The sequence below is a fragment of the Mesocricetus auratus genome, unplaced genomic scaffold, assembly GCF_017639785.1.
Source record: "Mesocricetus auratus isolate SY011 unplaced genomic scaffold, BCM_Maur_2.0 Super-Scaffold_100020, whole genome shotgun sequence".
NCBI lineage: Eukaryota > Metazoa > Chordata > Mammalia > Rodentia > Cricetidae > Mesocricetus > Mesocricetus auratus.
In genome coordinates, this window is record NW_024429201.1 from 16,293,783 (window position 1) to 16,319,264 (window position 25,482).

General features: G+C 43.6%; 1 protein-coding gene across 16 annotated transcripts in view; it reads left to right on the forward strand.

Moving 5' to 3' along the window:
• Window positions 1–25,482, forward strand: part of Mast4 (microtubule associated serine/threonine kinase family member 4) — a 575,239-nt gene that overhangs the window by 402,770 nt on the left and 146,987 nt on the right. For 2 of the 16 annotated variants that reach the window (XM_013126310.3, XM_013126314.3), the window contains exon 1: window positions 7,033–7,483. The exons of 13 other annotated variants lie outside the window; for them this stretch is intronic. In XM_013126310.3, the coding sequence (XP_012981764.1) occupies window positions 7,392–7,483 (92 nt within the window). In that variant the 5' untranslated portion in view covers window positions 7,033–7,391. Of the gene's footprint in view, window positions 1–7,032; window positions 7,484–25,482 lie in introns of those variants that run through there. One more of the 16 variants, XM_013126326.3, reaches the window with a different exon arrangement.

Consider the following 25,482-nt stretch of genomic DNA (forward strand, 5'->3'; position numbering starts at 1 on the left):
TAATCTTATATTACAGAAAGGTCTTGGTGTCAGTTCTAAAGGGCTAAATATAACCACACTGACCCACTTCAACCAAATTGTCACTTCTTATAATTGCGCTGTAATTCATGCTCGGGAGCTGAATGAGAAATGATGTACCCAGGACCCAGGCTTCTGGATCAAGTAGCACCATGTCCTTGAAGTTAACTCCATACTGAGATGTACTCCTTACTGACTGGGGCTCACTGCTCACTGCAACCACCAAAATGGCACTCAGCATTTCATCTGTAACGAATCATATATCTCCACCTTCTCATAATTAAGTGCATGTGCATAGGTCCCTATTTTGTGGCATTTTAGAGTCTGGAGATAATAGGCGTTCTTAGTGGATATAGTACACATAAATAATGGGATGGACTTACGGGTCTGTGACACTCAAATAGGAATAGGCAAGAAAAGCTTTTAAAAACATGTACAGGGTCAGTGTTCAGAGTATCGGGCTTCTGGCGGTAACTGTGCTGTTATTGCATACTTTCTTTTAACCTGTGAGCAAGCTCAGCCTCATTCTCTTCTTATCCTACCCTGTCTGACCCCTACACCTCTCATTGTTCAATCCCTAGGTCATTTTCTCTGTCTTTGCTTCTCCTTTGTTTTAGCATTCAACTTACTGGTGATATTAAAGATTTAAAGATGAAGGAAGGACAGCCCTAGCCTGCAAGGAGCTCCTCTCTGAGAACTGATCTGAAGCAAATCTGGATATTGATCTGACTAAACTCTTTATGCCGGTGCTGTCTGGGATAGAGCCCAGGAGAGATGGACCTCACCCACTGGGGGTGTCAGACTTACACAGAGACTGCCTAGAACAAATGGTTGCAGAGTTCAGGCTCAAGACAAGGAAGATCAAGTCTTGCTCTGTGTGTCAAGCCTTCCTGTGTGTGAGAAGAGAGCATTGACCTCTAAGTTGTCCTCCCTCTGTTTCATGATGACTTTGATATCCTGCTAAGAGGCCCATGCTCTGTGTGATTGTGATTAACTGATATGTAGTGCTTATCTAATCATTCTTTTATCAATAAAAAAACCAGGAGTCAGATAATCAGGGTAAGAACCTGAATTATCAGAAAAGTGACCAATAACCTCCTATCTCATCGATTCCTCCATCCAAAAGGACTGAGATCCTTTCTAAGCCCTCCCTACCACTCCCTGTCTTATCTGTCCGCAGTCCTCTAAAACCTCTATGGTTAATTTTGGTCAGCTAATGGCTAGCTTTGCCCTCTGACTCAAAGCAAACTTTATTGTCAGGATGTGATCAAGCTATCACATAATATTGATATGTATTCCAGACAGCTGTTTTAGAGTCAAGAGGCCCACTTGTCTTACTGTTCTATTGCTGTGAAGAGATATGATCAAGCAACTTACAAATGGAAGCATGTAATGTGGGAGCCACAGTTCTACAGGGTTAGAGTCCATGGCCATCATGGCAGGGAGCATAGTGGTAGGCAGGCAGACAAATTGTGTTGGAGCACTAGAGAGAATTTACATCTGATTCACAAGCAAGAGTCAGGGAGAAGAGGGCTAAATGAGAATGGGGAGACCTCAAAGCCTGCTGCCAATGACACACCTCCTCCAACAAGGCCACACCTCCTAATCCTTCCCAAACAGTTTTACCAACTGGGTACGAAGCATTCAAATATATTAGTCTGTGGAGGCCATTCTCATTCAAATCACCACACTACTTAGCTATGGATCTCCCAGTAACCTCCTTCCTATGGCCTTTTCTGGTAGTGTGCCGTGTCCTCCTGTCTGGTGGCACTTTGTCCAACGCAGTTGTGGCCTTCTCACGGGACCTTCTCCTGCTTGACAGAGCAGAGACTTGCAAGGGTGTTCTTCCTAGAACTGCTTCCCTGCCTGCTCCCCAGGCCTATCCCACCAGCTGGTCCATCATACATGGCAAGGAACTACTTTGGGTAGAAAAGTCCTCATTTCCCATGTGTGTCTTCCTCTCTTCTTGAAGTTACTGGCCTTCTGTTACCTTTGTGAACTTCTGCTCCTGCTGGGATGAGAATGCCCAAGGAAGACGTTGCACTCTCTTCCCATTTTGTTCCTCTTTCACCCTGTCCTGTCAGCATTTATAACATCCTTCATGGGAACAAGAGTATTATGTAGTTCTCTGGTAGATGATTAGGAAAGAGAAATCAACTGCTTTTATTAATTATTTTACTCAACAGCTTTAAGTTTGAATGTTACCTTATGATGCTTTATCATTCAGATGTGTCCCCATAATTCATTATCATGTATCTTTCTTTTTTCATATTTGAGTACTGAAGATACCCATATGTTCAATAGCACTAAGAGTCTTCCTTTACCTTCAATTCTTCATGGTGTTCTATGTTCTTTTTCCTGAGTACAGTATCCTTTCTACATACCATCTTTTATATGCTTACTTTAGTTCTATTTCTTGGTGCTTCCTCATTCAGAATAGTTAGTGAGCTCATCAGACCTCCACTGTCTAGTTCAGGAGAGCATTTAGAAGCTGATCTAATGGACTTGTAAATGTGGACAGCAGTGACTGATAGTGACATTCTGATAAATGAACAGTCTAGATCCCGAATGCTATCCAGTGCTGTATTGGCTTAGTGGTTGTCCAGTGAATAGAAAGTTTTGCTGTGGGTGTCTGTGTTGGCCTAGACCAAGCTCTGTGTGTAAGAACTTTCTTCTTGGTTCTGCAGTCACAGCTTTATTGCAATTGCAACTCAACTGTGCTTTGCTTTCTGTCTATATAATTATTTTGTCTGTAAGAGAATGTCAGTAGTTCTGACAAATTTAATCCTGTGTTTACTGACTGCCTTGTCTTCTGAATCATAGGTTCCTATGTCAAGTCAAACAGGTTAGGAGACAGGTTACACTTGAATGTCACACCTACTCTTATCATCCCGAGTGTGGGAATCTATCAAGTGCTTGCTCTGTATTAGGTAATTCATCACTAGCTGTATGTGTACTTTTCCTAGTTGTAGGTTTTCAATGAGGATAAACCCACATTTTCCCAGACTTTTTCAACAAAAATATTACAATATATTTCATTAAACCAACTAGCGATGGGCAGTGGTGGCAGATGCCCTTAATCCCAGTGGCCAGCTTGGTTTACAAAGAAAGTTCCAGGACAGGCTCCAAAGCTACAGAGAAACCCTGTCTTAGAAAACCAAAGCAACAGCAACAACTACAACACAACTAGTTCTGGGGCTGGAGAGATGGCCTATCACTTAAGAGCGTGGGCCACTGTTGCAGATGACCAGAATTTGGTTCCGAGCACCCATGTTGTATTGCTCACAACCACCCATGACTTCAGATCAGAAGGATCCAGAGTCTTCTTCTGTACTCTTTGGGTACCTGTACATATATATACATATATATGTGCATCCCACACTCACATGCATAATAAGAAAAAATAATCTTAACAGTAGCTTCTAGTATCTGAGAGTTTTAATTATTCCTCAAAATGGAGAGCAAAGGCAGCAAAGAGGAAAAATAAAGGCTTGATTTTTATCAATGCACTCATTTTAGTTACTGCCATCTTCATAGGCAATGCCAAATACATGAACTTTTCTAGAAGGACCATGGAGAATATGAGAGTTGGAAAGTACAAACATCAGGTCTTAAGCGGTCCAGAGCTGAATTCTCACCCTATGTATAGGCTCCAGCTTGTGACTAAATACTGCTCTAGGTAACTTGACTCCCCACCCCCCCTCCCGTTTTCTCCTGTGAATGCAAACCTAGCTCCACATAGTCTTTTTTATTCATGGTCAGCGGGTCTAATGTTTCTTAGTCCTCAAATGTTGCCTACTATCCACTGAGAGATACCTGGATTCATGATTTTTGCAGCACAGTCTCAAATCTCTCACCATCTTGATTGTTCCTCTATGACAGCCTGTGGTGTGTAATTCGCCCTCTTCATCACAAGGCTCAAAAAGTCTTTGGTTGTCCTGTAGACTGTAGAGATGGTACTCAAAGGGGGAGTTTTCTATGTGCTTGTGGTATTTCCTGATGCCATGCTAGGAGCTAAGGAATGTAAGCACTACTATCCTTCAATCTCCTGATAACAATGAGTCAATAAGAGAAAGTTTTAAGAATGTAACAGCATTCTTGTGAGAGCATTGAGAATTTGGGTTTCTGTGAGAACATCAATGAATCTATTCATACTGGTCATTTTTGTGTATCATAGGAGATATAGTAAACACTTGGATATTGGAACTGTCTGTTTAAAAAACACCTTTATAAATGTCTGTGTAAGTTAGGGGTTGTCTGGTTTCTGGATATATAGAGACTGTTAAAACATGGCCTTAGCCTTCAGAAACTACATACTATAGGGAAGGTAGCAGCAAGTAGTCAATTAAAGTACAGTGAGACTGCTCTCTGGGTACACCCACTTTCAGAGCACTGAAAAGCACACAGCATGTTGTAGTGCCCTTAGCTCCACATTACAACAAGGAGGGAAGCATTCTTTTAGATTCTTTATACTGTCAGCATTGACTCATATTTGCCAGACATTACATGGAGGGGTTTTACATGTGTCATCTCATTCATTTACATATGCCAACTCCCAGAGGTTGATCCTGTTAGGGACCAATATTATAATGAGGGAAAACAGGTATAGATTAAGTAATTTGCTTAAGGTTACATTAAGTGTTGAGTCTAGAATCAAAGACAGCATGACATCTATCTCAGAGTGTGACATTATCTAGAACAGTGGCTCCCAACAAAATGACATTGGCAGTGTCTGCAAACACTTTTGATGGGCATTTCTGCTATAGTGGTAAGAGTCCAGGATGCTGTCCAACACTTTCCAAAGTACAAGAAAGCCTCCAAAGCAAAGAAGGACCCAGGCTACAGTGTCACTGGGGAGAGACCTTGCTGTAGCTTAGGAACTACTTTAAGCCTGTATCTGAACAGTCTTTTAGAGTGTCAGTCACCTCAAGGTATCCATGGGGTCCAAGTTCTAGAGGTCTCAAAGGACACCAGAGATGAGTGATGCCCAAACTTCCTATAAGTGGGGCCAGAGAGATGGCTCAGCAGTCTGTCACACTTGCTGCTCTTGCAGGGAGAGTTTCCAGCACCCACATTTAGCGGCTCACAACTGTCTGTAATCCCAGTTCCAGGGGATGTGATGTCCTCCTTTTGGCTCCTGTGGGGTACCTGTATGCACACGCAGCACATATAGACAAACAGGCGTGCACACACACACACAAATATAAACACCATTTTAAATTGTTAACAAAATTTTTATAAGATGGAATACTCACATATGAACATCACATCCTCCCACAGATGGTAAATCACCTCTAGATAATGCTCAATAGAAAATAGCATATAGTTTTGGGAATGAACCCACACATGTTCACTAGTCATAATTTTGTTTGCAAGGTTTGTTGTTGTTTCTTTGGTTTTGTATTCTTGAGACAGGGTCTTGCTGTGTAGAGCAGACTGTACTAGAACCCAGACAGCGGTTTGTCTCAGCCTCCCTTGAGTGCTGGAGTTCCATGTACTCACCGTCAGACCTGATGATCACACCTGGTATCTCTGACATATTTTTAGTGTGAATATGCTTGAACCTGTCAGTGCAGAAGGGTGTCTGTACTTCAAAACCTTAAGAAAACCACCTAGGAATGACCTAAGAGAGGGCAAAGGCACTGAACCAAAGTTCTTAGGAATTTGGAGAATAGGTCCTTTGCCATTTACTGCTCCAAGTCTGCTTCTCCTGTGTAACACTGAGCAGATTCTGTGATTTTCTTTCATTTCTAGGAGTCTCAAAGATCTGTGTAGACTCTAGAGGAAAGTGGTACTGTGGGTGGGAATGTACTGTATAAGGGTTATTATCAGCTTCGCAGTGGTGGCCCACGTCTTTAATCTCAGCACTCAGGAAGCAGAGGCTGGTGGATCTCTGAGTTCAAGGCCAGCCTGGTCTACAGAGTGAGTTCCATGACTGCCAGGGCTACACAGAGAAACCCTGTCTCGAAGAAACAAAATTATCATCAAACCATTTTGGAGTCTTTGGGTGAAAAAAATATTTCTGTGGATCACAAGACATAATAATATATAATAATAAGTTAAAAGTAAATGATCTAAATTGTGATTTTTTTCTTTCTATACTTTTGAACATTTGTAGTTTGGGGAGTTATTTAAGTACTATGCTTTTCTTCAAAACGAATGACAATCAGATTCATCCTTTAACTGTGTTCCTTTCCATCAAATTCTAACTTACTGGGAGAGAAGAGAATTGATGTCGTTAGATCAGTTCCAGGTAGTATATTTACATGTGATGAGTGGTCATTAACTAGATCCATCTTCCGAATCCATGAGGCGAAACAGGTTTGCACTGTAGTCACCCATCAGATGGATGTAAACTCACGAATTTTGTGTCACTGAGGTTTTTGGTGAGTGCGGGCGGCTTAGGTTGTGTGCGTGCTTCTCCCAGGCGACAGGTAGCGTCACCCCCGGAGTCACCATGAACTTCCCTCCGAGTGCCACAATTGTGCCAGGTCCATGGTGAATCACCCAAGCCTTCAGGTGTGCGCAGCACAGACTCGTGTTCCGGGCAGCTGCTGGAGTTATTTATTTATTTTGAGGGACCGATCCATTTCAGACCCGGGGATAGGGGAGCTGCGAGGATGCTCCCTGCGCCTGCTCCTGGGCAGAGTACACCAGGGGGCCGCTCTCTTTCCCAGGAGGCCCAGCTGGGGACTGAGCCAGGGCTGGGCCACCTTCCTTCCAGCTGGGCCCTACATAAAGGTGTCAGATTCAAGTCCTCCCATAGGCCAATTTTCTAAAAGTGCTTTCAAGTTTCCATGGTGTTGGTTTTTTTTTCCCCCCAGAAGGGGAGGGCCAGAGAAGCTTTTGCTGTTCAAATTCTTTTCCTTGTATGTAGACGCTAAAAGGAAGCTCCGCACTGGGCATGTTCGGATGTGAATGGGTTTGCTGATAAGCAACAGCCTCCCGGAACCATAGACTTAAAATAGTCCTCCTCCCACCGCCCTCCCCCCCAGGAGCTGCGAATGGTATCTGCCAAACAGATGACAAAGTACCTTGGACTGAATCACACCGAGACAGCATTTTGAGCAGAACGCAGGCTAAACTCTTGTAATTACTGTTTATAGCTGGCCCAGGCTTCCTAGGAGAGGGCAAACACAAGAAGAAATAAGTTTCCTGAACCTTTCAGATGGCTGTGCATTAATTAAAGGCCAGCACGGGACGGGTAATTCTCAGACAGGCTCCGAGTTGTTCCCGAGACCACAGTTCACCTCACGTTTTCTCTGGAGGGAGTGAGTAGATAATTGGGATTATTTTTCCCCTTCTATTTTTTTCCCCAATCTCCGTTTTGAACCCATGGACTTGAACTCACAGTGAATTGAAGAAAGAAAGAAATGGATATGTCTGACCCCAATTTTTGGACTGTGCTCTCAAACTTTACTTTACCTCATTTGAGGAGTGGCAACAGGCTTCGGCGCACACAAAGGTAAAAAACGCGGGATCTTCCCCTAGAGTAGGGAATGCTTTCTTGACTAGAGGCTGGGGGCTGCCGGATTCCCATAACGGCTGGCATTTTGTTTGTTGGTGATAGTTTGAAAAGTTTCTGCCTTGTCAAGGGTGTCTCTGTTTCAGTGGCTCCCCTCCTCCACGGGGCTTCCAGGGGTTCCATGAGTGCGCTGCTCAGAATTCTTCTGCAGTGTGGATCATCAGACATTGCCCTGCCATGGGGCGCTTTGTCTCTGTCCATTTATCTACTTGTATTTGTATCAGTCACTCGTCCATACCTGGGCCTACTGACATTCCTGATAGAGCCCTCCAGACGCTCCCCTATGTTGGATATCCCATCATTTATAAGATGGGAATCTGTGTTTCAAAGATAACCCAGTGAGCCTGTTTCACACCGCCTGGTTTTAAAGAAGATCTGTACAACTTTAGCATTTTGACTTTTTATTGTTTTGATGACATTTATTACTAATATAGGGCTGGCCTTTCATTTGTAGTATATATTTGACAGAGTGGCTGTGGGTGGGCTATAGAGATGGGGCTCCACTCTCCACAAAGTGAAAGGGAGGTCAGAGTGTGTTCACAGACAGCTGGAGTGAGACTCTGATTGAAAGGAGGCATGTCTCATCCCCATGTCTGCCCCGAACAAAAAGTAACGTGGATGTTGTTTTAGAGGGCTACACCCCCTGCATTGTACAAATGTGGATTCCTTTTTAAAGTCAAAATTTGGCTTGGCATGTACAAGTGAACATGCTTGAAACAGTGTGGTCAAATAAACAGGATGCTGACTATCAGATTTGGAACTATGCAATCTCTGTGCTCTGCTGTTTAGAGAATACAAGAAAATGGTTCTTTTGGAGGAGTAAATGCATATGTCAGGTGCTTTCAAAAAGTGAGTCATTTTTCTTTTTGAATTGTCTATGGTATTTGTTGCAGTTTAGAGTACGCCTACATATATGCACATCCACAGATCACATGGTAATCAATCTTCTCTCTCTCTCTGTCTCTCTTTCTCTCTCTGTCTCTCTCTCTCTCTCCCCCCTTGTCTCTCTGTGTGTGTAGTATCTAGAAGGCTTTAAAAACATATTAATACAACTTGAACAATGCTGAAGCCCCTAAATCATATAGGATTCCTTGGCTGTTTTATTTTCCCTGTTTTGTGATATACCTGTGTTCAGATAATCTTTTAGGATAGGTTTGGTCATCCGCACCCCCTTACACTGTGCCCTCCATGCTCCCAAGTTTTCAACATAACAAGTTGAGGAAGAATACAGGGTCTCCGTGAAAGGGCCATTGTGCCTTGCCAAGCTAAATGCCAAGGTTCTCACCTGTTCAGTGTGGTTAGAGCATTTTGTTTCCCAGCAGGGCGGTCCTGACTCCTGCACAACTCTGCTCTTATATGGAGCCAGTTCTCAGAGAGATAAGGAGGCACTGCCATCATATCTGTGTGTCTGGCCCTGAAAAGCAGGTGGAGACCCTTTCTTCCTTGTTCCCGCCCACCTGTTGATGGTCCTTTTGAGGGAGTCTGCTGCAAGAGGGATTCTCAGGCTGGACAGACCTGAGTCTTAGCATAGTATCTGGTCCAGCCTGCTCACTCCAATTAAGTCTGATGTAACCTGGGCCAGGAGATTTGGGGAGAGCTGTTTCCACTCTCCCAAGTCATGGACCTATGTCCTCAGTTCAGGAAAACAGAGAGATGAATTTTCTTCTTTCCTTTCTGGGAGCACGGAGTTTGGAAATGTGCCCCACAAACCATCTTGGCGACCATCCATCTACTTATTGTCTGTCTAACAGGCTAGCCTTGCTTTGTACTTACTCATTTGGTATCCCTGACCCAGAATGCCTGGCAGCAATATATGTTCGAATTTAGGTATTTTTGGAGTTTGGAGTGTGTTCATGGATGTCACTGATGGAACATCCCTAATTAGAAACTACTCGAAAACCCGAAACTTATGAACATACTCATTTTGTTTATGATTGTCGGTAAGTTTGGGTTTTGAGTTTTCAGATGAGGGAGCCCAACTTGTATGTAGATTCACAAGGTTGAAGGGTAGAGACCCTCCTCTGGTGTGTGTGGCTGTGCATTTTAGCTGTGTCTTTCCCCAAGGCTGTGGGAAGAGTGTGTTTATACTGTGCTCTTCCCTTTCTGGCATGTCTTAATTGATCTAAATCCTGATGTTTCCCAGCCAGTCTTTACCTGGAAAGTTTGTCCTTTCCAAAGGATCTCTTTATTCCTCAGTTGTGCTGTCCTTTCTGCCGGGCTAATGTCTTGACCGCATACTCGCCAACCTGTATGGTAGATTGCTTGCTGTGACTGTTGTACCCCAGCTACTTTTTCTGGTTCACACTGAACCTTATTGTAACCTGTTAGTACATATCAGCTTCTAGGAGTAAAATTTATCGCTGAGCCTGTGGATGAGCATCATAGATCTCATTGGGATAGGAAGGATATACCGATGAAACAGAGGAATGGATGCTTCATTCTCACCTTAAAAGCCTGAACTATGACAGATGCTGTCACCATGTAAGCCCTTGGTTTGCTTCATCACAGTTTCCCTGCTGGTCCAGCATGGCACCGCCTTTATTAGTTTCTCCTCTCATACCAACTTGGTGTCCTGCCTGGCCTGTAACTCCTGGGGAAAGGAACTCAGAGTTACTTTTGCACACAGATATTTAGGATTGTGCTGTAATCCTTGGATACCAAACACAGTATGGCCATGGGAGGCATGGTTGTCTGGATATATGCTGACTAGTTACTGCTTCCTTAAAGACCAGAGAGTCCTCTGGAAATGATCCCTCGTGTAGCTGTCTGTCTACACCTCTTTCTTTGTCCCTCCACATGCCAAGGCCATCTCAGTGTCACTGTTCTGCTGCCCTGAGGGACACAGATCTGAACTCACAGCCAGGCTCTTCCCAGCTGCTCAGGTTAGAATGGGGTAAGCTCTGCATGTGGTCTTAACTTCACAGATGTGTAGATACACCATCCACTGAGAGTCCCTTCCAGTGGGAAGGAACTGCCTGCATCCCTGTCAGTGCCTGTTCTAGTGCATTTTCTTTTCCCAGTGAATTAAGATCTTGGGGAATGGCGGGAGTCAGGCCTCCTGCGGCCATGTCTCCTTTGGGTCACATGCTGCTGAGTTTCCGGGTTGGCCTTTGCTTGTCCTGGAATGCTCCAGAAGCTCTGGAACTACTTGATTTTTAACTTTCTTTTTGTTTTGTTTTTGCCTTTGCTGCTTTTTTTTTTTTTAAGACAGTTTCTCTCTGTAACAGCCCTGGCTGTCCTGGAACTCACTTTGTAGACCAGGATGAACTCAAACTCACAGAGATTTGCCTGCTTCTGCCTCCCAAGTGCTGGGATTAAAGGTGTACACCATCACTGCCTGGCAATTTTTAACTTTCATATTCCAAATCTGGCATGTTGTCATTGGCTTAGGTGCTAATCTCCAAACCACTAATGATAGGCCCTCCCTGGCCAAATCAAAAAAACCTCTATCCATGCCAATGAGCAGTCTGGTTCACTTGATCACTTCAAGCAAATTTTCTGAATGTATTTTTCTGAGGACTCCAACTTGTCAGAACCAAGGAATAAAAGAAGTTATCTTGCTATTGTTTTGTTATGTTTTTCCTTAATTTGTATTTCTGAGTTTGCATTACTTAGGGTTGTTCTGAGTAGCAGGTATGTGCAAGGATTTTTAGCTGTCGTAATTGTCAAAATATATTGAATCTTTGTGAGCACTGCACCTTCCCTTCAGAACATCTGCAGGATTTGGTGAGTTGTTTTGTTTGTTTTGGCCATGCACATATGAGAAAGCTGGAAAATGAACTTTTGTTCAGTAACCTCCTTTATTGAAATCCAGTTGAGTTGACATCTATTGAGCACCTATTATGTATCTGGGCATTTGACTCAAAGCTGAAAGCCCAATGCATGCCTTCTATGAAACATGATAGGAAATCCTCATAGACTAGAGTTGTGTATTCCCGAGGGACAATAGCCACAAACACACTCAATACAAATGAGAACTTAGAACCAGGGAGCCATGAGAGAGGAGGTTCTGAAGATACATTGTTATTTTGTCGACAGGATAGTGCCTTCTTGATGTGGGTAGAAATGGTGTGAACAAAGGCTTAGTGACAGTGACAGCACAGAGATCAAGGAAGACCACATAGCTGAGTGTTGTTGGAGCAGAAAGAGCCACGTGGACGTTGCTGGAACTAAAATGTGAGAAGGCAACGATGAGGAGGGTGCTTCTGAACTTTGTACACCTGGGTTTAACTCTAGACCATGTGATGTTGGGCAAGTTCCTTTTCTTGAACTTCAGTCACTCATGTTTGAAATAGGGATAAGTAACTTGCTTATTGAGTTATTATATGTCTAAGCTTCATTACTGTTTCCTTTCATCCTTAGCAGGGCTTGCCCTGCTGCTCCCTCATCTCTCATCAGCTTCAGCTTGGCTAATGTGCCTTTTATTTTCCTAATGCAATTACTGGTGAATAAAAACCCTGAATAAATCTTAGCTGTTGACATCACCGCTGCCATTACAGCGTAGGGATGAGTAGCCGATACTGTGACTGAGGAGAGCTGAGGGAGTGTATCCTTAATCCAGTGGAGGAAAGGGGGTGTCTTGTGGGTCTGGGGTGCTCTGGTCTGGAAGTAGGGTGAGATCAGTCAGTCTACTAGCCATAGGCTCACTGTAATGTTTTTTCTAAGTTTAAAAGAAAGGATCTTCTGCCTTTAAGAGAAGTTAAGGATGTTAAGGAAGTTGATGGGAGTCAGTGAGCCACTGGCTTCGAGGGACAAACAAGGATTCCATGATGGCTCTGGAAAGTGTGTTTGGTTTAAGGGCCATCTGGGTGGTAGTCTGGAACCATGAAACCCAACATAATGGGGGATGGGAGAATAAAGAGGGACCCGTACTGGGAGTTATTCCTTCTATCCCCTAGACAGTGAAAAGCACATCTGAGGGCTTTTGATTATGTTCTAAGGTTCATCGAGAATGCGTTCCTGCATTCAGTTCATGCTGAGGAAAGGGATACAGTATTGGATAAGACAGTGTCTCAGCCTCAGCAGTCAGCAGATAGCTAAAAAAGCCCATTGCCAAATTGAGGTTAGTGATCCAACAGCTGTAAGCAAGAACTTAGAAGAGGAGGAACCTTGTAGGCGTTGAGTGGGGGGCTGCTTTAAATACTGTGGCCAGGGAAGGTCTTTTGTAAATGTAATGTTTAAAGGGAGACTGTGAGAAACATCTGGTGGCAACTGTCTGGGAATATCAAAGGGTCTGAGGCAGGACAAAAAGAAAGTCCTCAGACAGGAAGTTGAAATTTAGATATAGGGTGGTGACCTGGAAGTCATCATTTACACCTTGGGAGGTGTAAATTATCTTAATCTGAGAGAGGAAGAGAGCCTCATTGCAGGAATGGGCATAGGTGAGACTGGGGACTGAAAAGATGACTTTCAAGAGGCCAAGTCCACTAAGAATGAAGGGTACATGCATGTAAGTGTGTTGACCCTGGCACATGGGAGGTCATCTGTGTCCACAGCATCAACAGTTGCCCAGTGATGCTATGAGTAGACGTTTGACAAGCAGGGATGGAGTTAAGTAAGGAAATGCAGACTGGGTGGTGACCACTTTCTGTGGGCAGCTAAATTTAGTGGTCATACACCACGGTACCAAGCCTTATACGTCCAGGCAGCCCAGCAGCCTTCTTGAATCACATCCCCTTACTCATTCAATGGCTGCTTCATCACCAGAACAGGCAATGACAGAAGTTTCCTTTTCACCTCGTCCCTGAAAGCTCAAGTTCCTCCCACAGCCTGTGAGTCTCTCCTTCCCGCCCTGCTCACAGCTGGGGTTTCCCTTTAAAGCCTTGACTCAGCTGGGTGTGGTGGCCTACTCTGGAGGAAGAGGCAGGAGGATTGCTGCAAGTTCCAGGCTAGCTTGGTCTACATGGCTAACTAGTGAGACCCTGTCCCTAAGCATGCATTCATACCCACATAAAGCTCTAAATCTTAGTGTCCCTAACTCCCCTCGCCTCGCTGTCTGTTAGCTCCTCCTGAGCCTTGGCACCAGGCCTTCCCCTGCAGCTGGTTCCACAGGTGGCTGAAACCCAGCCCCACGTGTCTCTCCTCCTTGCCTCTCCACGCCTGACCTGCGGGCTAGGCCCCTCCCTGAGTCTCTGTGCCCATTTCCTCCCACTCCTTGCCTTGCCCAGGCCTGTTTCGTAACTGCGTCCTTTCATCCCCCTGTCTTCATGCTCTCCACTCTACCTTGCCTATGGCTGCAGGACTCGCCCTGCCATTTCCTCATCCACAGTCATCTCCAACTTGGCCAATGTGCCCTGAAGCTTTCTTGTAGTCCCCCCCCCTGCCACACCCTGCCCAACCTCTTCACGAACACTGACTACATCCAGGAAAAGAGAGGACTCCTCTCCAAGACCTTGGCACTGATGGGTCTTAATGCTATACATCCAGGAAAAGAGAGGACTCCTCTCCAAGACCTTGGCACTGATGGGTTTTAATGCTATCTGCTGAGGGCCTGGGCTTCCTCACAGGACAGGGAATTTTTGCTGACTCTGCAGTTCCCCATGAAGTCGATCAGATCCCAGCAACCAGGAGATAGAGGCAGGTGGATCTCTATGAGTTCAAGGCCAACCTAGCTTAGCATAGGAGCTCCCAGATGGTCTGTGGTGTACTGGGATGTTCAGGTGTATTGTGATGGATGGGAGGGGGAGGAGAAGTATGGGAGAAGAGGGGCAGTGGAGAGGGATGTGGAAAAGTGGAAAAAGCAGGTTTCAAAAGAAGCTTCAAGAAAATAAACCAGGAGAATGTGAGGGTGTGCTTTGAGGGGAAGTGTGGAGTCTTCATCCTGTAGTGAGTGGTGTTAGGTACTGTCCTTGTGCTTCTCTGCTGGCTGTTTTAGTTCTCAGGGTCCTGGGATAGGGAGGTAATATAGTGAAAGGTCACAGGTGGGGGTACAGTGTGCTAATCTTTTATGGATTTGCTCTGTTTTCTTTACAAATGCATCTTGGCATCAGGAGTTTAAATAGTATCTTTGAAGCAGGGGAGTCATAAACTTTGAGATAGAGACTGGTAGATACAGGTATCAAGAAGTCATGAGTCCCTGTATGGTGTGGAGATACCCATAGAGAAGAAGGCCTGGAATTGCCCTGGTGCCACATAACTCTGTGGATAGTCTTCTTTGTATTGATTAGAATAGAACTGGCTCGTCTTTTTGGAAGATTTAGATTGGAGGCCCAGAACCCCCTCAGCATTGGTCCTGTGCACACCCAACGCTACTGTGAGCGTGTCCAAAGCTATTCTAATCTGATCTAGCTTCACTAGATGTCATCTAGGCATTTGAATATGACATCATGGTAACTGAATAATCTCTTTGAAAGTTAGGTAGGAGAGCCAAGACATTTAAAAAAGGCCCTGGGGCTACCAGGATGAAAGTAGATGTGCACAACCCCATCGATTAAAACTCAACACCATCTGTCAGTAGAGACTGGCTGTATACTAATAGTCAGAAATGTGTTTTTCAGGACACATAGATACATTCTGTAACTAGAGAAATCTCTAAATAAAAGTTCCTATCGGTAGTTCAGATACTTTGTTTTCTTTCTCCTCTATCTGCCTGCAAAGTGGGTACATTCCATCAAGAACTTGACTTTAAATTCTAAAAATGTTGATCTTAATCCTTTTTTTATAGAACAGGAGGACCAGGGGAATTTTAGCTGGACTTAATGGCTATTGGGCATGCCTTTTAGAGAAGGTAATGACACTGATATCAAACTGAATATTTATCTATCTATTTATTTATTTTTGTTTTTTCCAGACAGGGTTTCTCTGTATTGTTTCAGAGGTTGTCCTGGAACTCACTCTGTAGACCAGGCTGGCCTTGAACTCACAGAGATCCGCCTGCCTCTGCCTCTGCCTCCCAGTGCTGGGATTAAAGGCGTGGGCCACCAACGCCCTGCTAGTTATATTGTTTTTGCCTTAAAGAAAAAAAAAAAGAATTTAGCACAGACATTAGGCTTTGATCAGCCCTGAAGGTAAAATGGGTTGCTAGGAATAGGCAGTATTAATGTTTATCTCCTTCCTTAAGCATCCCATTGTTTGTTTTGTTATAGAATGGGGCTGGGGGGTTGGGGGTGGGGGGGGGTGGATTTCTCCATTGGGTTCCTCTTTTGGTCTTCAATTTATCAGTGACTCTGGTCTTGTTAGTGTAGTATCTTTTATCCACTTTAATTTCAGGCAAATGCACATCTGAGCATAACATCTCAACCCCCTCGGAGCTGAGAACCAGCTCCCCACAACTCTGGAAAGTTTCTAACCCGACAGTTCACATTGTAAGCGTCTTTTAGAATAATGAATTAGATTCCAGGCAAATCACCAGGGTGGGGAAAGCCACCTGATGGGTCACATTGCTGGAGCCTCCTATGGTCATGAGACCCGAGGGAAGAAAACTGGATTCAGCAGGCCCATTTTTCACTGTGAATACTGTAGAAGCTTGTTTGACCATGCTTTGCTCTAATTTTAAATGTGACAGCACATGTTTATGTCTCGGGATTGACTGTGTCACCCCTTAAGAGTCACTCTTTGAGGATTACCTACCCACTGCTGAGTTTCCTGGCTGTAAAATCTGAAGGAAGTCACTGCACCTATAGCTTACATAAAAATATGTATGTCCTTCTCACATCCAACATGTGTGCCTTTGTCTCTGCATTGGAAATTACAGTTATCAAATGTTTGATTTTGCAGATTCATGGAGAGTTGGGGCAGGGAGAGTAGGTTTGTCGTGGGAAAAGCTCCCAACTGAGTAAAACTCTCTAGGAAATGCCAAACGAACCCTTTGTATTGTAAAACAATAGCCATTAAGTGGCTATTATGTAATGTTGTTTCCTAAGTCTGAGTTTGGTGGCTTGTTAATCTTGGACCTTGAGAAAGAATTCCTGTAAAAGTATTACTTTTGCTTGGCTCAATTCTAGACTTTTGATGCAAAAATCAAAAGCTTCTTCCAAAAAGGTTACCTGGACCAGACACCAGGCACCAGCATTAACAAGCTGATTTGATGCTTACATGTGAGGACCAATTAGCCACTTGTTTCCCTCCACCCTAATGCCCACCCACATAAACAGATAACTCATTCACCCCAAAGTAGTTTTGCTGTACTGTTCTAGAGGGCAGGCAGGTGACCAGTCACCTGCATGTCACCTGCCTTGGCAAATTGAACAAATGGTTGTGAATTTACATTCCCCATATATGGTAGTTCCCAGAATGGGGAGAGATCTCATTTGTCTCCGGTGACCAGAGTGGCAGATGGTCATGTGGGGAAGTTCAGATTGCTTTGGGTGAGAGTTCATATGGTAGATTCTATGAAAGAAGCTGGTGTGCTTATGAATCATGATTCTCTGTGCATTTTGGGGGCTTAGGTGTTTAGGCCATGACTTTGGTAAGCACTGGTTGCCATATTTTTACTGTTTAGCATTACTTCTCAGTAGATGTAAGTTGGGTAAACTAACCTTCGAAATCAAGAATTTTTAAGCTGAGAAAACAGTGTTGCTTTTCTTTTTAAAAATTTCAATTAACTAGTTTAGTCTGTGTGCAGGCATGTATGCATGTGTATGTATGGGGTTTGTGTGTGTGTGTGTGTGTGTGTGTGTGTGTTTGTGAGTGGACATAGCAGAGGACAACTTTCAAGAGTCCCTTCTCTCCTTCCAACATGTGGGTCCCAGGGAACTGACCTCTAACCCACTAAGCAATCTCATCAGCCCAGTGATGCTTCCTTAAGAATTTAGACTCAGAGCCGGGCAGTGGTGGCGCACGCCTTTAATCCCAGCACTCGGGAGGCAGAGGCAGGCGGATCTCTGTGAGTTTGAGGCCAGGCTGGACCGATAGCCTCCAAAACAATACAGAGAAACCCTGTCTTGTAAAACCAAAAAAAAAAAAAAAAAAAAAAAAAAAGAATTTAGACTCAGATTAGAGACCTGCTCTCTTTAGCCCATTTCTTAGATCTGATGGTTTTGATGCCAACTCCTACCAGACAGGCTCTCTGGTTTTGGGCATTGTGAAGATCGCTTATCACTTGATGCTTTCCTGCAGGACCTCTCTATGAGCCGTCTGGGGAGTTCTTCCCTGTTGAGAAGTCACCTTAAATATTAGTCTACCATCCCACATCACGCTTGGGGTAACTATGGGTGACAACACAGGTACTTGTTACCCATTAGTGTGATACTACATTTTTATGACATTCCTAGGCTCTAGGCACATTTGTGAAATGGGACCCAAATTGGGAATCCATGAGGAAAAGGGTTGTAACTCTTGGCGCCGAGAGACATTTAGAAGTATTGAATCCAAGCCAGAGTAAATATATGTGCCCTTTACACTTTCTTTCAGTTAGCAGAAATCACTTCTGAACACTTACTTTGGCATTAAGGAAGCTCGTCATGACCTATTGTTCAGCGAGACTGGAGTTTTGTTGTAAGCCAGTTCTTTGGTTCCCGTGTGAGTGACACGCTCACCAGGAGCTGAAGAAACAGCCTTCGCTTTGCAAACCTTCCACTCTTATAGGTGTGTCCAGCAGGCAGTGGCTTGTAGCTGTTCCTTCAGCCACTTAACAGGTTTGATTTCAAATCTATTTAATAGAGAAACTAATATGGTTGGAGGGTATTCATGGCCCAGCATGTATGGACTTCGTTGGGAAGTCCCAGGTGTGTATGCATCTTAAATGCTACCTTAAAGCCATTAGAGTAAAGTGCTTTTGGATATGCTGTTGCTTTGTTCTGTTTGTCTTTTAGTCACAGGTAAAGTTTTAAAGATGTACTAGAAATTAGATCAAGGAGGGTGGGAACTCCAATCCTGAGGCTAGGCAACTCCTTTTACTGCCTTACAAGCCCTAAAGAGAAGCCAAGTGTTTATAAACTGGGCCAGAAGACAGGGAAGCCAAGCTCGGGAGGAGTTACCTTGGAAACATGGGATGTTATTTACAGTTAAAAATACTTAGGGGGGTGACTTATGAGTCACGGATCTCTGTGTGACCCTTTTACTGCTCTGGGAGGTTGCAGATGAGCCTGAATCACCCTCTGAAACCTGATAACCTAATAACCTAATTGCACTGTTTGACTTCTGTGGATGAGATCCAGGGCTTGCCACATTGCCACAGTGTTTTTTGTTTCTGTCCCCAGTACTCATCCAGTTCCTTTTTATATGACCAGGGTTATGATAATCATCTGAGAAGCAAAGATAGTATATGACATGATCCTTTAATTAAGTAGCCCAGTTGAGTGAGCTTATAAAGAAATGCAGACAAATAATTATAGTAGCATATGATAACCCACAGCCTCAGCTAAGGGGGGTGGGGATAGGGAGAGTATCTGCTGAGGGAATCTAATATGAATTGTACTAAGTCTTCACAATGGTGCTATAAAGGTGACGATATTATAGCAATGATACAGATGACAAGTGGAGACTCAGAGATGATGCAGTGGTCCCCACGTCTCACCAGTATTAAGTGGTGAATACTGATGGGAACTTGGCCATTCTGATTGCTGTGGATGTGGGCTGCAGCAGTAGTCTAATTAGTGAAAGTAATGTTTGTAAAGCAAGGCTATAGTGTGTTAATTTTACAGAACGAGCAGCCTCTTGGCGATTTGGGAGGTATTTGTGGCACAGAGAGCTGCGATAATTTTGAACTTTGCTATAGAAATGCCACCTGCTGTCTGAGGGGAGGGAGTGAAAAACAGAAGTAGGGTTTACTTTGTTTTAAAATTGCCACCTGCTGCTTCTCCTTGCCATTAGAGGAAATTGTATATGTATGCTCCAGCAATTTCCTCGTCTTAAAGCATCACAGCTTCTAATGGTGTTTGAGTGGGCTTGTGCATTTCAAGTGAGGCTTTGCTTAGGACGTGGCTCTCAACAGCTGCTATTTTATGGCCTTTTCAGTGAGGAACTCCCCACTGCATCCAGGCTTATTTTTCTGAGGTTTCCCTCTATTATGAAGGCCTGTGCATTCACTTGAGCGTGGGTGTTCTGAACATATCTAAAATCCCTGCAGATGGGATGGTGCATGGAGTTCATGGCCTAGAACAGACAAAAGTTCTTGCATGTTATTTGGCATTACCAGAAGAATACCAGGAAAAAAGAAAAAAAATTCTAGGATTTTTTAGAAATGGATTCTTTATAGACTTCTTTTCTTTTTGAAAATACAGTGATTTCATTGGATTATACTAACCTAGTTTCTTAAGAGGGCCATGGTTGATGACACTCAGTTAAATACACCTTTTCCTGTGAGAAAATTACTATATTGAGAGGTCCAAGAAGTAACTGCTCTGAAATGTAGAAGACAACTCTATCAGAACAAACTGTAAATAGTCTACAACATGCAAAAGACACAAATATTGTGTCCAGAATTCTCTAAACCGACAGAACCCCTTCTCTCAGATTCCTGTGCTAGAATATTGGAGCCCTTTCTAAGGAGTTATTGCCCCTTTCTAAAGACAGTAGAAGGTAAAATTTCCTTTGGGTTGCTAAAGCAACTAGAAAACACCTTTAGGTGTTTTCATGACTACTGACCTAAGTCCAACACTGCTTCAGAGATAACAGTAGAACTAACTTAATGTACAGAAAATCCAGCCAATAAAGTGTGTTTTGTTTTGTTCTGAAATCATGTTTATTAGTATAGTTTATGGATGGCCAAGTTTGCTTTTTAGATATGGTGTTTTAACAATTGACTGTCACGCCACTAATTCCAAAAGGAATATATGGAATGTTTCTGTTGCTTCAACAAGTTTTAAATATTTTAATGATGTGATCATGTTAATATACTACCAGAATGAGATTTTTATTTTGCCTCTGTACCCTTGTTTCAAAGAAGATCTATTTATTAAAGTTTTAGTTTCTTAGCCTGGTGCAATAGCTCATGCCTATAAGCACTCAAAACTAAAACAGAAAGATTAAAAGACTGTGGCCAGCCTGGTCTACATATTGAGTTACAGGAGGACATTCTGGGCTGCAGATTGGGACCTTGTCTCTGAAACAGTAGCTCAACAACAATAATAGTTTCTTCACAAGATCCTTTCCTTGAGTACCCTACTACAACTGTCATTCATTTTAAACTCAATTCTCATGAAAATAATAATAAATGGTTGTTATTATGTAGTTGATAATACCAAGTGAAATATGGAGAAATGTATAACAATGAGATTCTTGAAAGTAAAGCTTATGGATTTGTGTGGTTCATGTTAATATGTAATAGCTTCTTTTTGATGCTACATAGATGAAGTTACTAGAAGCCTACTGATAGCCAATTTGGCAAGTAGTAAATTGTTAAAAATAATTTGGGGCTTGTTGTTTGGGATGCAAACAAGACCAGGAAGGAGAAATTTTACTCATAGTGTGTGCATGAGTAGGGCCTAGGGTTTGAAGCAAAACTGTGGGTGTTGGTAGGTTCTGACAGCCTGGAATTTGTGTAGTAAGAGGAGAATGAACAAAGCATGCATCTTATAGATGATGAACTTGAAGTGCCTTATTTGCTTTGTAAACAACCAAGTCTTTCCAATATTTTAGTGTATTTGAAGTTCAGGGAAGTTTGTTTAGCATTTAAGAGTTTACCTGACACCTGCACTCGACAAAGAGTGGGGGAAGATAATGACCCCGAGGAGGAAAATTACCCCTAAAGCCAATGCTCAGATAAAGCCATGGTGTATGTTTTTCCCTGTGATTATTTGCATAAACAAATACACATATCCTAAGACGACTTCTCCCTCTTTAGCTCCTGTTGTATTATCTGCTCCCCTCCCTTTGAGATCCCTTTTAAATTCCCATATTGACAGCAGTTAGATTTATAGGAAATTTGAAAAAAATATCTGGAGTATACAAGAAAGACTGTGAGAGCCAGGTTTGGTAGGCACTGGTGTAATTCCAGCTCACTGGGAGGCTGAGGCGTGAGGGTCACGAGTTCAGTGCCTGCATGGGCTACAGAGTGGGTTCAAAACCAGCTTGATTGACTTAGTGAGGCTTCATGTCAAACTACAAAGTCAAAATATGGCTTGGGGTTTAGCTTGTTGGTAGATGATTGCCTTGGCATGTGCAAAATCTGGGGTTCATTCACAAGTACTGAAAAACCAAAGCAAACAAAAAAGGAATCAAGGGAAGGGGTGGGGGGAGGGAGGGAGAGAGGGAGGGAGGGAGGTAGACAGGCAGATGGTGGTGTTCCTCTGTGTCCAAAGCCCCTCTCACAGCATCCAGCTGTGATAAAGATGGCTATCATGTCACAGTAGAAGGGCTCACATCTTAGGTCCTACTCTTTCCCTACACTTGGGTTCCATGAAACACTCTCTTGAGATTACTAATGCTAACTCCAGTTTCAATTGGCCCCTCCCCACAGGCTTAAATGTTAAATTTCAAGATCTCAACTTTATCCCTTATGCATGTGAGCAGGCTTGCCAGGTGGCAGCCCAATTAATATATTTTTGTAAGGTGCAGAAATGTTTCTTCTTCATAGGGGAAACAATGAACCCATCTGCTCCGTGTCTTTCTTTCCTGTCTGTCTTCAGTGGGAAAAAAAATTCTCACTTAATTTTCAGAAATAAATTACGCAACTGTAAATGCTATTTTCTGATTTTTTAAAAGAAGAAAGTAGTTTTAATCATGGAAACTTCTTTTGAACTATTACTTCCATGTTACATTTTAGAATTTATGGACATCTAAGTCCATACAGGGAATTACTTTTTCTGAAAGTTCAGCATATTGATTGCATTTTATGTTAAAAATCGGCCTGCCAAGAACAGAGTTGACACCCTCTCCTACTGTAAGATGGGAAGATTAATGTTTAGCTACCAAAGCAAGTGAGAGACAGAGATGGACTTGAACCTTGCCTTCAGGTTTCAAATAGCACAACCATTAGTGGAAACAGAATCTTTTATCTCTCAAGGAGTGAAGGAAAAGGGGAGAGATAGGTTAAGGTTCACTCATAGCTATTGCCTGCTTTGTTTTCCCCTGAGTTCCAGGCACTAAACTGTGCGTGTGGGGTTCATAGTTTCTTTTTGCTCCAAAGTGGAAGTGCAGAGCAGTGGGTAATGCCTATGTCTGTGTTTGTGTGTCTTTCCTCTAGTCTGTCTCACAGAGTCCAAAGACCAAATGCCACTTCCCTTTCTCACACATTTATATGGGTCATTCCATGGGACACGAGAAGATCAGTGGGGTTATTTCACAACATTTTAGAGTGGTAAAACTCCAAGAACCTACCACATATTAGGTTTGCCATCATCTGCCACAGGATGGCACAGAATTTGATGCCTTTCCTTGATAAGAGTTTAGTAATCAATATTCCATAAACTTGGACGTTTTACCTGTCACCCCACCCCTCTGCATTTTTTTCTGCATTTCTCTCCTTCTTATTTTTTACATGTACCTAGGGTGTGTGCACATGGATACGCTTGTATGCACACAGGCATGTGTGGCATGAGGCAGATGTGGGTCAGGGATAGTTTGCAGGGGTCGGTTTGCTCCTTCTACCATGTGCGCTCTGGTAATTGAACTCAGGTTATCAGGCATGGCTGAAGCACCTTTGCCTCCTGAGCCATCTCAGCAATATACATCAGCACTGGCTTTTGTTTTTCAAGACAGGGTTTTTCTGTGGAACAACTCTAGTTGTCCTGGAACTAGTTCTGTAGACCAGGCTGGGCTTGAACTCACAGAGATCCACCTGCCTCTGCTGGGATTAAAGGTGTGCGCTACCACCACCAGGCATATCAGCACTTTTTGTGTCCTCTTTCGTGATAGGTGGGTTTTGCTCAAGTGATGTTAACTAGAATGGAATTTGAATTGGTGTCCCTTTCATCACCCAAGAGAGACCCCCCTTCATCTGGATTCAGCTAAAGAGGCCCTGCTCTTAGGGTAGAAAGACTGAAGACCTTGGGTTTGGATAGACCTCTGTTGGAGCCTGACTTCACATCTTAGGCACAGGATCTCGGCAGGTCACCTCACCTCTGAGGAAACATTTTCTGGACCTTAGACATTTTGTGATGCCTCTAGGCAGGAGCAGGCAAGCTCCAGCTTGCATGCCTGATGTGGTTTGTAGATTTGTTTATTAGAATGCAGCTTCAGCTGCTCGCTTAGGGATGCCTGTGGCTGCTTGGAATACCGAGCAGAATGAAACTTCTCCAGTGCCGACTCCAGCCTGCAATGCCAGAACACTCAGTGCGGTCTTTTTTGGAAACCTTAGCACCCTGCTCACTGAGGGCCTGCCTCCCGGATTTACCCCCTCAGTAGATGAATGTTCCCTGCTTCCTATCACCTATCATGAGTTCCATCCTCCACAGTAAGTTCCATTTCTTTAGCCACTCTGTTGAGAAGAAAGAAAGCGGAGGCAGGACCTTCCCTAGGGACCCTCCTAGAACACCATCACCTTTCTGGAATAGAGCTGGAGCCTGAGCCTCCGCACAGGACAGAACCTGTCAAAGGACGCGTGTCTCCCCTACACTACTGGGAGCATGTGATGACTTGAATTGGATGCCACGCTTGCTATAGGAATGGAGTTTTTGTTAATCCAAGTGTAAGCTCAGGCAGGTAGTGTAGATTGGAACATGCCTGAGTTAGGTGGGATTATTTCTCTTTGTAGATGACTAAGTGTGTCTAATCTCTCTTTCTTCAAAGGCTTTTAAGCCCACCCCCCAAAACCCGAGGTTTTCTCCTCTGTGAATATGCTGTAGTCTTTACAAATTACAAAGGCCATATTTCACAAAAGACAACGTAATGGCAGAGCCCCTAGGGCGACACCGGGACAACATGTGAAAGAGTTCACAAAGGAACAATGAGGGCTTTTCCTGGGCTTATTTTGTTTTGCCTTTTAAGCAAAGTGAACTCAGAATTCCTCAGCAGATTTAACCAGGGACACTCTCGTGTCTAGTAGAAAACTCAGGCTGGGAGTAGAGTGTGGTGGAATGTGCTAGAGAGTGTGTGATCACTACTTCCCTTATGACACAAAGGAAAGATGAGGGGCTTCAGAGCTACTTAGGCCGTCGTAATTGCAATATGCTTTTTTCCCTTTTTTTTCTGGCTTTGGAGTTTTTGGCTTTGGAGTAGCTGGTGAGATGGCTCAGTGCTTGGCCAAGAACCTGAGTTCAATTCCCAGAAAACCCACGTAAAGGTGGTAAAAGGATACTGTCTTCACTGGGTTCTTTTTCAGCCCTCACATACATGCCATGGCACATACACCCTACACATGAATATCACACACACACACACACACACACACACACACACACAAATCATGGGATAGTGAGTGTGCCATGAGCATATGCCACAGAGCTCTTGGGGAGATCTGAGGATAATTTATAGCCAGGCATTATGGTACACAACTTTAAACCCAGCACTCAAGAGTCAGAGGGTGGGCGTTGGTGGCGCACGCCTTTAATCCCAGCACTCGGGAGGCAGAGGCAGGTGGATCTCTTGAGTTCGAGACCAGCCTGGTCTACCAAGTGAGTTCCAGGACAGCCTCCAAAACAATACAGAGAAATCCTGTCTCGAAAAACAAAACAAAACAAAAAAAGAGTCAGAGGTAGGTGGATTTCTCTGTGTTTAAGACCACCTGGTCTACATATTGAGTTCCAGGCCAGCCAGAGTCACAAGTGAGACCTCTATTAAAACAAAACAAAAACAAACAAGAAACAGAAACAGAGAGAAAGAAGAAAAATGAGAATGATTGGTGGGAGTTGGTTCTCCTCTTCCACCATGTGGGTCCCAGGGGTTCAACAGGTCATCTTGCTTAGAAGCAGGTGCCTTTACCCATTGAGCCATCCCCCTGGTCTTTGTTCAGTGTCTCAGCATGAACTTGTGCCTTCAAATACTGTGAAGTCCTGATAAGATCATGACCTTAAATTTTGCCAAGCCCCCCCCACCCATTACATTCACTGTCCTCTGGCATATCTCAGTGTTATGTGCTATTGGGAGATCACTTCCCTGTTAGCATTTATCCCAGCACATTT